Source organism: Macaca fascicularis, chromosome 19 (assembly GCF_037993035.2).
Source record: "Macaca fascicularis isolate 582-1 chromosome 19, T2T-MFA8v1.1".
NCBI lineage: Eukaryota > Metazoa > Chordata > Mammalia > Primates > Cercopithecidae > Macaca > Macaca fascicularis.
In genome coordinates, this window is record NC_088393.1 from 61,732,115 (window position 1) to 61,748,017 (window position 15,903).

The following is a 15,903-nucleotide window of genomic DNA, read 5'->3' on the forward strand; positions in this document are numbered from 1 at the left end:
TGAGGCAGGTGTTGTCAGCAGGAACAAGATCACAGACAGCCTGGAATGACAGGCTGAGTTGTTTCTCCTGTGGACAATGCGGAACCAAGGAAGGGTTCTGAGCCTGGAGGGATAGAGTCTGCTTTGGGTTTCAGAAAGGGAGATGAAGACTTTGGAACAATGGTACAAACATGCAGAATAAGGCCTGAAGGCCGGGCACGGTAGCTCACGCCTGTAATCCCAGCACTTTGGGAGGCCGAGGTTGGCGGATCACAAAGTCAGGGGTTCAAAACCAGCCTGGCCAACATGGTGAAACCCCATCTCCACTAAAAATACAAAAATTAGCCGGGTGTGGTGGCACATGTCTGTAATCTCAGCTACTCAGGAGGCTGAGGCAGGAGAATCACTTGAACCCAAGAGGCAGAGGTTGCAGTGAGCTGAGATGGCACCATTACACCAACTCCAGACACAGAGAGACTCCATCTCAAAAAAAAAAAAAAAAAAAAAAAAAGAGAGAGAATAAGGCCTGATCTGGGGCAAGGGACTTGGGGAAGCAAAAAGGGGGTTATATTTATGAGAAATTCAGGAAGTAAAACAGACACAATTTGATTGTCCTTCAGTGACCATCCCTGATGGATGAGAGAGAGAAAGAGGGAGAGAGAGAGAGGAAAAGAGGAATGAAGCTGATTCCCCTGCATTTGCGTTAGGCACTGCAGTGAGTGCGATTTCTGGGCTTCCTTCAATCTTCCTTTCCTATAAACCTGCTCATATTTCAAGACCAATCTCGGTGCGTTTTCACCATGTAATGCTTCATGATCACTTTCTTTTTTTTTTTTGTTTCTATTTTTTGAGGTGGAGTCTCGCTCTGTCACCCAGGCTGGAGTGCAGCAGCATAATCTCAGCTCACTGCAACCTCCACCTCCCAGCTTCAAGCAATTCTCCTGCCTCAGCCTCCCGAGTAGCTGGGATTACAGGAGCCCGCCACCACGCCTGGCTAATTTTTGTATTTTTAGTAGAGACAGGGTTTCACCATGTTGGCCAGGCTGGTCTCAAGTGATCCGCCCTCCTTGGCCTCCCAAAGTGCTGGGATTCCAGGCCTGAACCACCACATCTGGCCTATAATCACTCGCTTACTGCGTCTCAACATTGTGGAATACTAGAAGTTGAAAGTGTTATGGAAGTTCAGAGCAAGGAAAAGTTAATTCTTGGAAGGGATAGAGGAATGGTGGGATTTAGAATGAATGAGCTTTTCTAGTCATTCTAGCTGCATGGCAAGTATATGCATTCATTCAAACAGTATTGACTAGTTGCTGGAGAATAATAAAGAACAAGGTGGACTCGTTTCTAGCATCATGGAGTTCCTAGCATCCAACTGGGGATGGAGGAGATGTCTAATAAAAAAGTAACAAATAGATAACATAATGTTAGATGGTGCTACATGCTACAAAAAAATAAATAAATAAAAATAAAAAATAAAAAAAAAAAGCAGGTTAGGAGAAGGAGAGTGATGGGGAGGGGTTATTATATTATCCCACCCACCTGAATGTTTTTCTCTCTATCTTTCCCTCCTACCTCACCTTTTTTTTTTTTTTTTTTTTTTTTTTTTTGAGACAGAGTCTCACTCTGTCACCCAGGCTGGAGTGCAATGGCGCCATCTCTGCTCACTGCAACCTCTGCCTCCTGGGTTCAAGTGATTCTCCTGCCTCAACCTCCCAAGTACCTAGGACTACAGGCGGGCACCACCATGCCTGGCTAATTTTTTTTTTTTTTGAGACGGAGTCTCACTCTGTTGTCCAGGCTGGAGTGCAGTGGCTCAATCTCAACTCACTGCAACCTCCGCCTCCAAGGTGCACAAGATATTTCCTACCTCAGCCTCCCGAGTAGCTGGGATTACAGGTGCCCGCCACCACGCCCCACTAATTTTTTGTATTTTTAGTAGAGACGGGGTTTCATTGTGTTAGCCAGGATGGTCTCGAACTCCTGACCTCGTGATCTGCCTACCTAGGCCTCCCAAAGTGCTGGGATTACAGGCCTGAGCCACCACACCCGGCCAATTTTTGTATTTTTAGTAGAAATGGGGTTTCACTGTGTTGACCAGGCTGGTCTTGAACTCCTGACCTCAGGTGATCTTCCCTTCTCAGCCTCCCAAAGTGCTGGGATTACAGGTATGAGCCACTGTGCCTGGTACCACCTCACTTTTTAAACACACCACACACAGATTTTTTTGGCTTTAGCATTTGAAAGTAAATTGCAGACATGTTGATAGTTCATCTCTAAAATTAAGTGTTAGTATGCGTCCTTTAAGGATAAGGGTCGGGTGGTGTGGCCTCACTTTGGGAGGCCGAGGTGGGCAGATCCCTTGAGCTCAGGAGTTCAAAACCAGCCTGGGTGACGTGGCAAAATCCCGTCTCTCCAAAAAATACAAAAGTCAGCCGGGCATGGGGCATGCGCCTGCAGTCCCAGCTACTCAGGAGGGTGAGCTGGGAGGATGGCTTGAGCCCAGGAGGCAGAGGTTGCCATAAGCTGAGATCATGCCACTACACTCCAGCCTGGGCAACAGAGCCAGATCTTGTCTCTAAATAAATAGAAGAATAATGACATTCTTCTACGTAACTACAACAACATTATCAGACCTAGAAATTTTATAATTCCATAATATAATTTAATACATTTTTAAACTGTCTGGCTATTTCAAGAATGTCTTTTATAACTGTTTCCCCAGAACCAGGATTCAATCTAGGTCCATGCGTGACATTTAGTTAATAAGTCTCTTTTTTGGCTGGGTGCAGTGGCTCATGCCTATAATCCCAGCACTTTGGGAGGCCGAGCTGGGCGGATCATTTGAGGTCAGGTGTTTGAAACCAGTCTGACCAACGTGGTGAAACCCTATCTCTATTAAAATACAAAAAAGTTAGCTGGGCGTGGTGGTGGGTGCCTGTAATCCCGGCTACTCAGGAAGCTGAGGCAGGAGAATGGCTTGAACTCGGGAGGCGGAGGTTGCAAGTGAGCTAAGATCGCGCCACTGCATCCAGCCTAAGTGACACAGTAAAACTCTGTCAAAAACAAAACAAAACAAAACAAAACCTAATTCCACTACTATTTGTTTTCACAACACTGACTTTTTTTTTTGAGACGGAGTCTCGCTCTGTCGCCCAGGCTGGAGCGCAGTGGCTCGACCTCGGCTCACTGCAAGCTCCGCCTCCCGGGTTCACGCCATTCTCCTGCCTCAGCCTCCTGAATAGCTGGGACTACAGGCGCCGGCCACTACGCCCGGCTAATTTTTTTTTTTTTTTTTGTATTTTTAGTAGAGACGGGGTTTCACCGTGTTAGCCAGGATGGTCTGGATCTCCTGACCTCCTGATCCGCCCGCCTGGGACTCCCGAAGTGCTGGGATTACAGGTGTAAGCCACCGCGCCCGGCCAACACTGACGTTGTAAATATTTCTCATTATTAAAATATAAAAAAAAGCCAAGCACAGTGGCTCGAGCCTGTAGTATTAGCTCCTCTGGAGGCTGAGGTGGAAGAATCACTTTGAACCCTGGAGATGGAGGCTACGCTGAGCTGTGATGGTGCCACTGCACTCCAGCCTGGGCAACAGAATAAGACCCTGTCTGAAAAAAATAAATAAATAAAAATTGAAATAAAATAGAGAAAGAATAGTATAATGAAATTCATGGATCCTGTACTCAGTTTCAACAATTACCAACATATGGCAAATCTGTTTTTAGTCATATTGCCATGTCCTCTTCTGCATTTCACTACATTATTTTAAAGCCAGTCTCAGACATCATTTTATTCACAGACATTTCAGTATATCTCTGAGTTATAAGTAGTCTTTTATTTACTATAACCACAATGCCATGATCAAGCCGAAGCAAATAAGAATATTCACTTCCTATTATATCTAGTTAATGCTCACTCTTCCCCACAGGCCTCATAAATGCCTTTTCATAGTTCATTTGTTGCAAATCAGATCCAAGTTCCACATATACATTGAGTTGATAGATCTCTGAAGCCTCTTTCAACCGAAAACGGTCCCTCTCCTATTTTTTTCTCGCCATTTATTTTTTTGAGAAATTTGGATTTTTGTTGTATGGAATTCCCACATTGCAGAGCTTTCCAATGGAATCCTCTGTTGTGATTTAATATGTTCATCTCTTCCAGTGTTTTATTTCTTTTCTCTCTCTCTTTTTTTTTTTTTTTTGAGACAGAGTTCCGATCTTGTCGCCCAGGCTGAAATGCAATGGTGCAATCTCGGATCACTACAACCTCCGCCTCCCAGGTTAAAGCGATTCTCTGGCCTCAGTCTCCCAAGTAGCTGGGATTACAGGCACCTGCCATCACACCCGGCTAATTTTTGTACTTTTAGTAGGGATGGGGTTTCGCCATGTTGGCCAGGCTGATCTCAAACTCCTGACCTCAGGTGATCCACCCACCTCAGCCTCCCAAAGTGCTGGGATTACAGGCGTGAGTCACTGAGCCCGGCCTTTTCTTTTTTTGAGACGGTCTCACTCTGTCGCCCAGGCTGGAGTGCAGCGGTGCAACCTTGGCTCACTGTAACCTCTACCTCCCAGGTTCAAGTGATTCTCCAGCCTCAGTCTCCTGAGTAGCTGGGATTACAGGTGCCCACCCCCACGCCTGGCTAATTTTTTTTTTTTTTGAGATGGACTGTCACTCTGTTGCCAGGCTGGAGTGCAGTGGTGAGGTCTCAGCTCACTGCAACCTCTGCCTCCCAGGTTCATGCAATTCTCCTGCCTTAGCCTCCCGAGTAGCTGGGACTATAGGTGCCCAGCACCACACCTAACTAATTTTTGTATTTTTAATAGAGAGGGGGGTTCATCATGTTTTGGACAGGCTGGTCTCAAACTCCTCAGGTGATCTGCCCGCCTCAGCCTCCCAAAGTGCTGAGATTACAGGTGTGAGCCAATGCACTGGCCTATTCCTGTATTTTCTTGTAAGCCAAGATCTAAAGGAAGCTTAGATGGATGCAGGTTTGATTTTTTTTTTTTTTTTTTTTTTGGCAAGAACACTTTACAGATAGGTGGTGCTATTCACATCCTGTTGTGTCTATTACATCAGGAGACACGGAATGTCTGATTGTCTCTCTTTTTGAGATATTAGAGTTGATCGCTGGTTTGAGTGTCATTAGCTTGGTCCATGTCATCGTTTTTCTGAAGACTGAGGGACAGGGTATCCTGGTGAATGTCCTGCATCTTGGATTTATTGTTTAATTCATTTTTATTTTTATATTTATTTATTTTTTATTATTAATTTTTTTTGAGACGGAGTCTTGCTCTGTCACCCAGGCTGGAGTGCAGTAGCCGGATCTCAGCTCACTGCAAGCTCCGCCTCCCCGGGTTCAAGCAATTCTTGTGCCTCAGCCTCCCGAGTAGCTGGGATTACAGGCCTGCACCACCATGCCCAGCTAATTTTGTATTTTTAGTAGAGGTGGGGTTTCTCCATGTTAGTCAGGCTGGTCTTAAAGTCCCGACCTCAGGTGATTCACCCGCCTCGGACTCCCAAAGTGCTGGGATGACAGTCGTCAGCCACTGCTCCCAGCCGCATCTTGAATTTATTTGGTTCTTCTTCGTAACATTTCATTTGTTCCTCTTTCCTTGTATTTTCTGTAACCTGGAAGTTCTGTATAGACTAGAGGCTCGATACCATTCACGTTAAACATCATGGGCAAGAAAAGCCAGAGGTGCCGCCATGTACTTTGTATCCCATTACTCCAGGGAGCAAATAATGTCAGGTTGTCCTACTATGAGTGGTACCAGCTCGAACCCTTGGTAAAGGTGGTGTCCATCAGAGCTCCCAGGGGAAAAGGTAGGTTTTTCTTTTTACAGTGAAAAAGCAAGGCCAGGCACAGTGGCTCACGCCTGCAATCCTAGCACTTTGGGATTCCGAGGCGAGAGGATTGCTTGAGCCTAAAAGAGTTTGAGACCAGGCTGGTCAACATATTGAGACCCTGTCTCTCCAAAAACAAAAAAAGCAAAACAAAACAAAAAAGTTAGCCAGGTGTGGTGGTGCATACCTGTTGTCCCAGCTACTCCAGAGGCTGAGGCAGGAGGATCGCTTGAGCCCAGGAGTTTGAGGCTGCAGTGAGCCATGATCATGCCATTGCACTCTAGCCTGGGCTATACAGAGAGACCCCATCTCAATAAATAAATAATGAAATGAAATACTAGTGTGCAGGTAATACTTTAGCACTTTGAAAAAAAAATCTCTGGTTTGGGATACTCATATTTTAAACTTTTTATTTTGAAAAAATTTTAACACTGCAGGATGCTTGCAAAAATAATACAATGAACTCTCATATCCTTCACCTAGCCCAGTTTTTCAACATTTTACCACGTGTGCCTTTCTGTCTGTCTCTCGCTCCATATACACATATGATCTATATACACATATATGTATACACATGTTACATATACATATATACATATGTATACACATGTTATATATATACACACAAATATATACATATGTGTGCACAAAAAATATATATATACACACATTGATGCAACCACTTGAATATAAGTTGCAAACACTTCACTAGTTCAGCAAGTATTCCCTAAGAACAAGGGCATTCTCTTACCTAACCACAGTACAATAATCAAATTCAGGAAGTTTAAGGTCTATAAAATACTATAGCTAATACCTAGTCCTATATTTAAATTTCATCGATGCGAATTTTTTTTTTTTTTTTTTTTTTTTGAGACAGTCTTGCTTTGTCACCCAGGCTGGAGTGCAGTGGCTCAATCTTGGTTCACTGCAACCTCTGCCTTCTGCCTCAGCCTCCTGAATGGCTGGAACTACAGGCTCATGCCACCAAGCCTGGCTAATTTTTGTGTTTTTAGTAGAGACAGGGTTTCACCATGTGGGTCAGGCTGGTCTCAAACTCCTGAGCTCAAGCGATCCACTCACCTCGGCCTCCCAAAATGCTGGGATTATAGGCGTGAGCCACCGCCCCCACCCTCCAATATTGTCTTTTTTTTTTTTTGAATTGGAGTTTCACTCTTGTCATCCAGACTGGAGTGCAATGGCGCAATCTTGGCTCACTGCAACCTCGGCACTTCCTGGGTTCAAGTGATTCTCCTGCTTCAGCCTCCCGAGTAGCCGGGATTACAGGCACCCACCACCACGCCCAGCTAATTTTTTTGTATCTCTAGTAGAGACGGGATTTCACCATGTTGGTCAGGCTGGTCTCGAACTCCTGACCTCAGGTGATCCATCTGCCTTGGCCTCCCAAAGTGCTGGGATTACATGTGTGAGCCACCGCGCCTGGCTTTTTTGTTTTTTGTTTTATTTTGTTTTGTTTTTGAGACAGTCTTGCTCTGTCACCCAGGCTGGACTGCAGTGTGCAATCTTGACTCACTGCAACCTCCACCTCCTGGGTTCAAGCGATTCTCCTGCCTCAGTCTCTCAAGTAGCTGGGATTACAGGCATGCGCCATCACACCTGGCTAATTTTTGTACTTTTAGTAGAGACAGGGTTTCACCCTGTTGGCCAGGCTGATCTCGAACTCCTGACCTCGAGTGATCCACCCACCTTGGCCTCCCAAAGTGCTGGGATTATAGGCGTGAACCACCACGCCCGGCCCAATGCTATCTTTTTTACTGTCACTTTTTCCTGATTCAGGATCCGATCTAAGATCACTCTTTGCATTTCCCTATTGTGTCTCTTTAGTCTCCTTTCATTTTTTTTTTTTTTTTTTAGTACGTGGAGGATACCATGTGAACCTTTCATTTTTTATGGAGCTCTGCTGCCTTTTTTTTTTCTCTTTTTCAATCTTTCATGTTGACGTTTTTGAAGAGTGCAGCCAGTTGGGCTGTAGAGTGTCCCACTGTCCTCATGAGTGGATTCAGGTTACACATTCTCAGCAGGAACACGACACAAAGGAAGTAGTGGCTTGCTCAGCTCTCTTCTCCGGAGGCCCGTGGTGTCGGTCTGCCCTGTTGCTGGTGATGTTAACTTCGATCGCTTGGTTAAGGCGGCATCTGCCATGTGCTTTCAGCGTAAAGGAAGCTTTTTCTCTCTGTAATAATTAATAGATCTGTGGGGAGTTTCTGTCATCCAGCGATGGAGCATCCTCTTGTGACTCTTGCCTGAATCTGACATTACTACTAGGATTGCAGGATGGTGTTTTCTTCTAACTCTGTTATTCCACCTACATGGATAAATTGGTGTGCTACTGAAAAGAACTTTCTCTTTTTTCTTATTTTAAATATATCAGTGTGGACTCATGTATTTTATCTTATTTTGTTTGTAATTTAGTTGTTTTTTTTTTTTTTTGGAGACAGTCTCACTCTGTCACCCAGGCTGGAGTGCGGTGGTGCGATCTCGGCTCACTGCAAGCTCCGCCTCCCGGGTTCAAGCAATTCTTGTGCCTCAGCCTCCCGAGTAGCTGGGATTCCAGGCATCCACCACCACGCCTGGCTAATTTTTGTATTTTTAGTAGAGACCAGGTTTCACCATGTTGGCCAGGCTGGTCTCAAACTCCTGACCTGAAGTGATCCGCCCACCTTGGCCTCCCAAAATGCTGAGATTATAGGCGTGAGCCACCGTGCCCGGCCTAACTTAGTTTTTTGAGACAGTCTCGCTCTGTCACCCAGGCTGGAGTGCAGTGGCGCAATCATAGCTCACTGCAGCGAACTCCTAGGCTGAAGGGATCCTCCTTCCTGAGCCTCCCAAGTAGCTAAGACAACAGGAACTAATTATTTATTTTTAGTAGAGATGGGGTCTCACTATGTTGTCCAGGCTAGTCTTGAGCTGCTGACCTCAAGTGATCTGCCCACCTCAGCCTCCCAAAGTACTGAGATTCCAGGTGTGAGCCACTGTGCCCAGCCTCCATTCTTTTTCTTTTCCTTTTCTTTTTTTTTTTTTTTTGAGACAGAGTCTTGCTCTCTCCCAGGCTGGAATGCAGTGGCGCAATCTCAGCTCACTGCAAGCTCCACTTCCCAGGTTCACGCCATTCTCCTGCCTCAGCTTCCCGAGTAGCTGGGACTACAGGCGCCCGCCACCTCGCCCGGCTAATTTTCCGTATTTTTAGAGAAAATTAGAGTAGAGACGGGGTTTCACCGTGTTAGCCAGGACGATCTTGATCTCCCGACCTCGTGATCCGCCCGCCTCGGCCTCCCAAAGTGCTGGGATTACAGGCGTGAGCCACCGCACCTGGCCTCCGTGTGTGATTTTGTTAGATGCTACTAAATCCCTTTTCACGTGGCGGCACCATTTGGCATTCCCACCAGCAATGCAGAAGAATGTCCATTCTCTCAGCCTCCCCAAAAAAGTGTACTGTGAAGCTTTTAAACTTCTGACTACCTGGTTGATGAGAAGTGGTAGCTCGTCATATTTTTCATCTGCATTTCTCAAATTTTGAGTGAGGGAAATATACTTTTTTCAACAAGGAGATCATAAAAGACCCCTCCCCCCCTCCCTCCCTCCTTCCCTCCTTCCCTCCCTCCTTCCTTCCTTCCTTGACAGAGTTTTGCTCTTGTTGCCCAGGCTGGAGTACAGTGGCACGATCTTGACTCACTGCAACCTCTGCTTCCCAGGTTCAAGCAATCCTCCTGCCTCAGCCTCCCCAGTAGCTGGGATTACAGGTGTGTGCCATTGCACCCGGCTAATTTTTGTATTTTTGGTAGAGACGAGGTTTCACCATGGTGGCCAGGCTGGTCTCAAACCCCTGGCCTCAAGTGATCCTTTCGCCTGGGCCTCCCAAAATGCTGGGATTACAGGTGTAAGCCACTGCGTCTGGTCTATAGAAGGTCTTTCTAAAGAGGCAACAAGTGAAGAGAGATCTAAGTGACAGAGACAGACATGGGGAAATCTGTGGGAAGAGCATTTGGGGTAGAAGGAACAGCAAGACCAAAGGCCCTGAGGCAGAAGTGAGCTTGAGGAGTGCAAAGAAGAAAAAGAAAGTTAGGTGTTCTAGGCTGAGTGTGGTGGCTCATGTTTGTAATCCCAGCACTTTGGGAGGCCAAGGTGGAAGAACTGCTTGAGCCCAGGAGTTCGAGACCAGCCTGGGCAACATGGGGAGACCCTGTCTCTACAAAAAAATATAAAAGTTAGCCAGGCATGGTGGTGCATGCCTGTTGTTCCAGCTACTCATGAGGCTGAGGTGTGAGGATCGCTTGAGCCAGGGAGGTGGAGGCTGCAGTGAGCTATGATCACACCAGTGCACTCCTGCCTGGACAACAGAGCAAGGCCCTGTCTCAAAAAGAAAAAAATAATAAAGTAAAGAAACTTTGGTGGTCTAAGAAGAAGAAACAAGGAGAAACTGATCAGAGATGGTGTGGGCCAATACCAGATTGTTTATGTACTGTAGTCTGAAAGGTCAGCGAAGTTTTCTGTAAAAAGCCAAATAATAAATATCTTCAGCTTTATTGGCCACCCAGTCTCTCTTGCAACTGCTCAGCCTTGTGAGATGTGAGGCCAGGCACAGTGGCTCACGCCTGTAATCCCAGCACTCTGGGAGATGAGGTAGGCAGATCACTTGAGATCAGGAGTTCAAGACCAGCCTGGGGAACATGGCAAAACCCTGTCTCTGCAAAAACTACAGAAAATTAGCCGGGCATGGTGGTGTGCACCTATGGTCCCAGCTACTAGGGAGGCTGAGGTGGGAGGATCACTTGAGCCTGGGAGGTGAAGGCTGCAGTGAGCCATGATTGCCCCAGTGCTCTCCAGCCTGGGCAACAAAGCAAGACCCTGTCTTCAAAACAAAACAAAACAAAAAAGGCTGGGCATGGTGGCTCACACCTGTAATCCCAGCACTTTGAGAGGCCAAGGTGGGCAGATCACTTGAGGTCAGGAGTTTGAGACCAGCCTAGTCAACATTGTGAAGCCCTGTCTCTACTAAAAATACAAAAATTAGCCAGGCATGTTGGCAGGTGTCTGTAATTCCAGCTACTCAGGAGACTGAGGCAGGAGCATCGCTTGAGTCCAGGAGGCGGAGGTTGCAGTGAGCCGAGATTACACCACTGCACTCCAGCCTGGGTGACAAAGCAAGACTCCGTTTCAAACCCCCCCTTTCCCCTCCAAAAATTGAGATGTAATTCACATACTATAAATTTCATATAATTCAGTGATTTTTAGTACATTCACAAGGTTGTGCAACCATCTCCATGAGCTAATTTCACAACATTTTCATTATTCTCAAAAGAAACCTCACATACCTTAGCAGCCAGACACAATTTCCCCCTCCATCCTATTCCCTGGCAACCACTAATCTACTTTCCATCTCTGTGGATTTGCCTATTCTGGACATTGCATATAAATGGAATCACACAATATGTGATATTTTGCATCTGGCTTCTTTTACTTAGCTTGCTTTCTAGGTTCATCCCTATGGTAGCATGAATCAGTACATCGTTCCCTTTTTTGGCTGAATAGTATTCCTGTATATGGATATACCACATTTTGTTTATCCATTCATCAGCTGATGGGCATTTGGGCTGTTTCCGCTTTTTGGCTATTACGCATAACACTGTTACAAACATCCGTGTATGAGTTTTTGTATGAACATATGTTTCCACTTCTCCTGGGTACATACCTAGGAGTGGAATTGCTGGGTCATATGATAATTCTATCTTTAACTTTTTGAGGCACTGCCAAATGAAATTCATATACTTTTTATGTGCCACAAAATACCAGTCTTGTTTTGATTTTTAACATCATTTACTTATGTGAAAGCCATTCTTAGCTGGTGGGCCATACAAAATGAGGGGGTGAGCTGGGTTTTGTCCATGGACCATGGTTTGCCGACCGCTGGTGTAGACAATGGAAGGAATTTGGGCTTATTCTGTGTGTGCTGCACACAGAATGTTTATTTGTAGGATTCTAGGGGAAGAGGTTGATAGGGATTAGTTAGATACATTTAAGGCAGGGAACTTTGTAGCCTCCTTAAGCCACTCTTGGCATGGTTACTGTTTAGAGGAAATTTCATCTGGAGAAAATTATAATCGCCTCTTAGAAATTCTCAGATCGGACCTCTCCTCTGCACACTGTCCATATGCTGTATTTCCTCAATTGTAAATGGTGTTAAAAATGTACCTCCTTCAAAGAGGTGTTGTGAAGTTTGAATGAATTTATATATATTCAACACCGAGAACAGTGCCTGGCACAGACCAAGACCTATATAAGTCGTTGCTATTATTATTGCTATTGTTGCAATTATTATCCACACAGCCTCAGCTCAGGCCTCATCCTCTTCCCCCTGGAATATGTCTCCCTCCAGTCTGTTCCCAGCACCAACCAGCCCCCAAGCGTTCTTCTAACACTGGGATCTGGCCCTGTCCTTCCTCTGCTACAAACTTTGTGTAGCTCCCTAGTACCCTTGGTGTCAATGCTCAGCTCCTGGGCCGGGCATTCGAGGCTTACCATGGCTATACCTTCCCCTTTCTCTAACCTCATTTCTTGTGGCTACAGCTTATGTTACAGCTACATGGGTGGACCAGCTCTATCTTCCCTCCTTCTCAAACCTTTGCCCATGCTGTGCACTCTGCCAGTATGCCCTTATTCTTCCCTGGGCCTCATCCTTAAGACTTGAACAGGCCAGGCACGGTGGCTCATGCCTGTAATCTTAGCATTTGGGAGGCCGAGGGGGGCGGATCACCTGAGGTCAGGAGTTCGAGACCAGCCTGGCCAACATGGTGAAACCCCGTCTCTACTAAAAATACAAAAAAAAATTAGTTGGGCATGGTAGCGGGCACCTGTAATCCCAGTTACTTGGGAGGCTGAGGCAAGAGAATCACTTGAACCCGGGAGGTTGAAGGCTGCAGTGCACCGAGATTGGGCCACTGCACTCCAGCCAGGGCCACAGAGTGAGACTCCGTTTCAAAAAAAAAAAGAAAAAAGAAAATAAGACTTGAACAAAGTAATCTTTCCTTCATTTCTCTTGCCCCTGCGCCAGGTGGGTTTGGCTCCCCTTCCAGAGTCCCACAGAGCTCCGTGCTACTTCCTTGTAGCACCTATCACCTTATATGTGACTTGATCAGTGTGTTCCAATTTTCCTTCTCCAATTGCATTGTGAGCTCCTGGATGGCAGATTTAGGGGGGTAAAGGGGGAGGTGGTTGTTGATTCATCTCTGGGTTCCCTGCACCCAACCAAGGCCCAGCACACAAGGGGCTTCCGCGAAGTTAGTCCAGGACAGAATGGGGAGGAGGGGAAGACAGTGAGGTGGGGCTGGGACTGGGAAAAGGGGCCCACTTCTAATGGACGAGGGCACCCCCTCTACTCCCCTAGGCCTCTCCTTGGTGGTGGGCTTGGTTCTTTACATCTCCAGCATCAACGACGAGGTCATGAACAGGCCCAGCAGCTCTGAGCAGTATTTTCATTATCGCTACGGGTGGTCTTTTGCCTTCGCCGCTTCCTCCTTCCTACTCAAAGAGGTGATGTCCCTGGGACCTAGACTCTAGAGTTCTGAATGGACAGAGGTCTTGGGGGCCTGGTTCCTGAGTCCAGGAGGAAGGAGAGGCTGGAGATGCAGACTCTGGCGTCAGAGGGAGGTGGTAGCTGAGGGTCTAACCCCTGGGTCCTGGAGGAAGAGGGGTCTGAGAGCTCCAACTTTTGGGATCCTGGGGGAGGAGGGGTCTGGAGACTGGGACTCCTGGGTCTTGAGGGAGGGGCCAACCCGAGGGCTTGGACTCCTGAGGTCCTGGGGAAAGAGAGGGTTGGAGTCCTGATCCTGGGTCCTGGGATAGGAAGGGGCTTGGGGTGGGGACTCTGAGTCCTGGAGCGAGAGGAGATGAGTCGGGGTCCGGGGATGCGCGGGGGGGCGCCCCTGGGACTCTGACCTTGCCTTGCTGCAGGGGGCCGGCGTGATGTCCGTGTACCTGTTCACCAAGCGCTACGCAGAGGAGGAGATGTACCGTCCACACCCGGCCTTCTACCGCCCGCGTCTCAGCGACTGTTCCGACTACTCGGGCCAGTTCCTGCAGCCCGAGGCGTGGCGCCGCGGTCGGAGCCCCTCCGACATCTCCAGCGACGTGTCCATCCAAATGACGCAGAACTACCCTCCCGCCATCAAGTACCCGGACCACCTGCACATCTCCACCTCGCCCTGCTGAGGCCCGCCCCTCGGAGCGCCCCGTGCCTCCTCTTCCTCCTCGTCCTCGGGGGTCTCCCTGCAATGCAGCGCCCCCTTCGGTCCTCGGGACTCCTCGCTCCCACCCGGAGGAGGCTGCGCCAGCTTTAGGCCCCGCCCTCTCCCCATGGCTCCGCCCACACCCTCCCCTATTTCAATAGCCGCGCCCCCTTTTCCCGACCTCTCCTTTTCATTGGTCCCTCTCCCTCACAAATGACTCCTCCCCTTCGTTGCCCCGCCCCTTTCATCTGGCCCCACCTCTCCAAGAAAATTAGCTCCTCGCTCTTTCTCCACCAGCTGTGCGCTGGGAGCAGCCCGGGGGAGTGCAGGCGCCCAGCTGCCAGGAGCTCCCCAGCCTCCGACCTCACTGCAGGGGCTCTGAGCTGGAGAACAGGTTCGGGCGGCCGCTGGGAATGCCGACCATCCTCTTCTCCCTTCTGCCCTGGGCTTCCTTTTTCCCTGCCTAATCTCACCTCCTGACCTGCTGGGTCCTCCGGTGCAGTGGGAGGGCCGGCTGGCTCCACCCGCAGCCCCGGGGTGGCGTAGGGTTCCCTCCCCATCTCCCCGACTTCCCTGGAAGGTCCCATTCTTTCTCACCGGCTGGGCTCTTTTCTGCTTCCTGAAGGTTACCTGCCTTTTAGGGGGCTCTTGTCTAAAGGATCTTCTTGCTTTCTCAGCTATTCTTGGTTTCTTTTTCGTCTTCCTCCTCCTTTAACTTTCTCTCCTTTCCTCCTTCCACCTGCTCGTCCCAAGCCGCTGGGTGCATCCCGCCCTAGGCGCACACCAGACGGCCAGAATGGGGACCCTAGGGTGGAGGGAATTCCCACACGCCATCTCCACACCTGTGCCCGCCTCTCCCCCCTCGAGGCCCCGTCGAGGGAGGGAGGGGCAGTAGCGGGGGTCGACACCCCCCCCAAAACGTCTAAGTCTTCCATTTTCTGGCTCTCCTCCTCATTGACGTCCCTCTTCCCCCCTCAGAACCCCAACTCTGGCCTCTTTCAAGGGCCCGTCCGCCCCGTTGGACAGATTTTGGGGGGAGAGGAGGTCACCAGGAACTCGCCCACCCCCCCTTATTAGGGAAAGAGGGGCGAGGTAGCACAGTGCTGTACACGGAACCGGAATGGCCCCCGGGGTGGGGGGAGGGGGGCAGGGGAGGGACGGGGGCTTTTAGTTTGCATCGGAGGGGGGAGGGGGGAGGGGGACCCGCCGCAGTTAACCTGACTTTACGCAGCGATTTTTAACGAGGCTGGGGGGAGGGGGGCACTGGGGGTGGGGACAGGGTGGGGTGGGGGGCCTGGCTCTGTTATTTACCGTGTATCATATGTAAATATCGACAGAAACTTCAATAAACTTTATTTCAAACACGTCTCCGCCTGCCCAGAGGGAAGGGATTGGATACAGGGGCCTTAGTCCAGGTCTCTGCTTTTAGGGTTGCAGGCCTAAAGTACTGCAGAATAACATTAGATGGGTCGTTGTTAAATGACTTATAATTATCAACGACAGCGCTTTATACTTCAGTCCGTGTAAAGCATGCAGGACCGTAAATGATACTGGTCAGGATCAATAAACACATTTTCCTGATATTCTTATGACCCCGCAGAGTACTGTTGCTATGACTCGCCTTCTTTAGACATGCATTGCTTGTTTTAACTTTCCTCCCAAACGTGCACTGTCAATTTATTGGCCTCATTTTGCAGATAGGTCCAGAGAGGTGAAGTGACCTAGCCAAGATCACGCAGGTGGAACTTGGCAGAGCCATTTGCTAAAACCAAGTTTAGGCCAGGTGCGGTGACTTACGCTTGTAATCCCAGCACTTTGGGAGGTCAAGCCGGGCGGA

At 48.4% G+C, this 15,903-nt stretch overlaps 1 protein-coding gene across 2 annotated transcripts in view; it reads left to right on the forward strand.

The window, feature by feature from the left end:
- The window catches only part of CACNG7 (calcium voltage-gated channel auxiliary subunit gamma 7), a 30,710-nt gene extending 15,045 nt beyond the window's left edge, over nucleotides 1-15,665 (forward strand). Inside the window, exons 5-6 of one of the 2 annotated variants that reach the window (XM_005590272.5) lie at nucleotides 13,226-13,371; nucleotides 13,792-15,665. In XM_005590272.5, coding sequence (XP_005590329.1) covers nucleotides 13,226-13,371; nucleotides 13,792-14,049 — 404 coding nt within the window. In that variant the 3' untranslated portion in view covers nucleotides 14,050-15,665. The remainder of the gene's footprint in view (nucleotides 1-13,225; nucleotides 13,372-13,791) is intronic. The other variant, XM_065534865.2, reaches the window with a different exon arrangement.
- The last annotated feature ends 238 nt before the right edge of the window (nucleotides 15,666-15,903 follow it).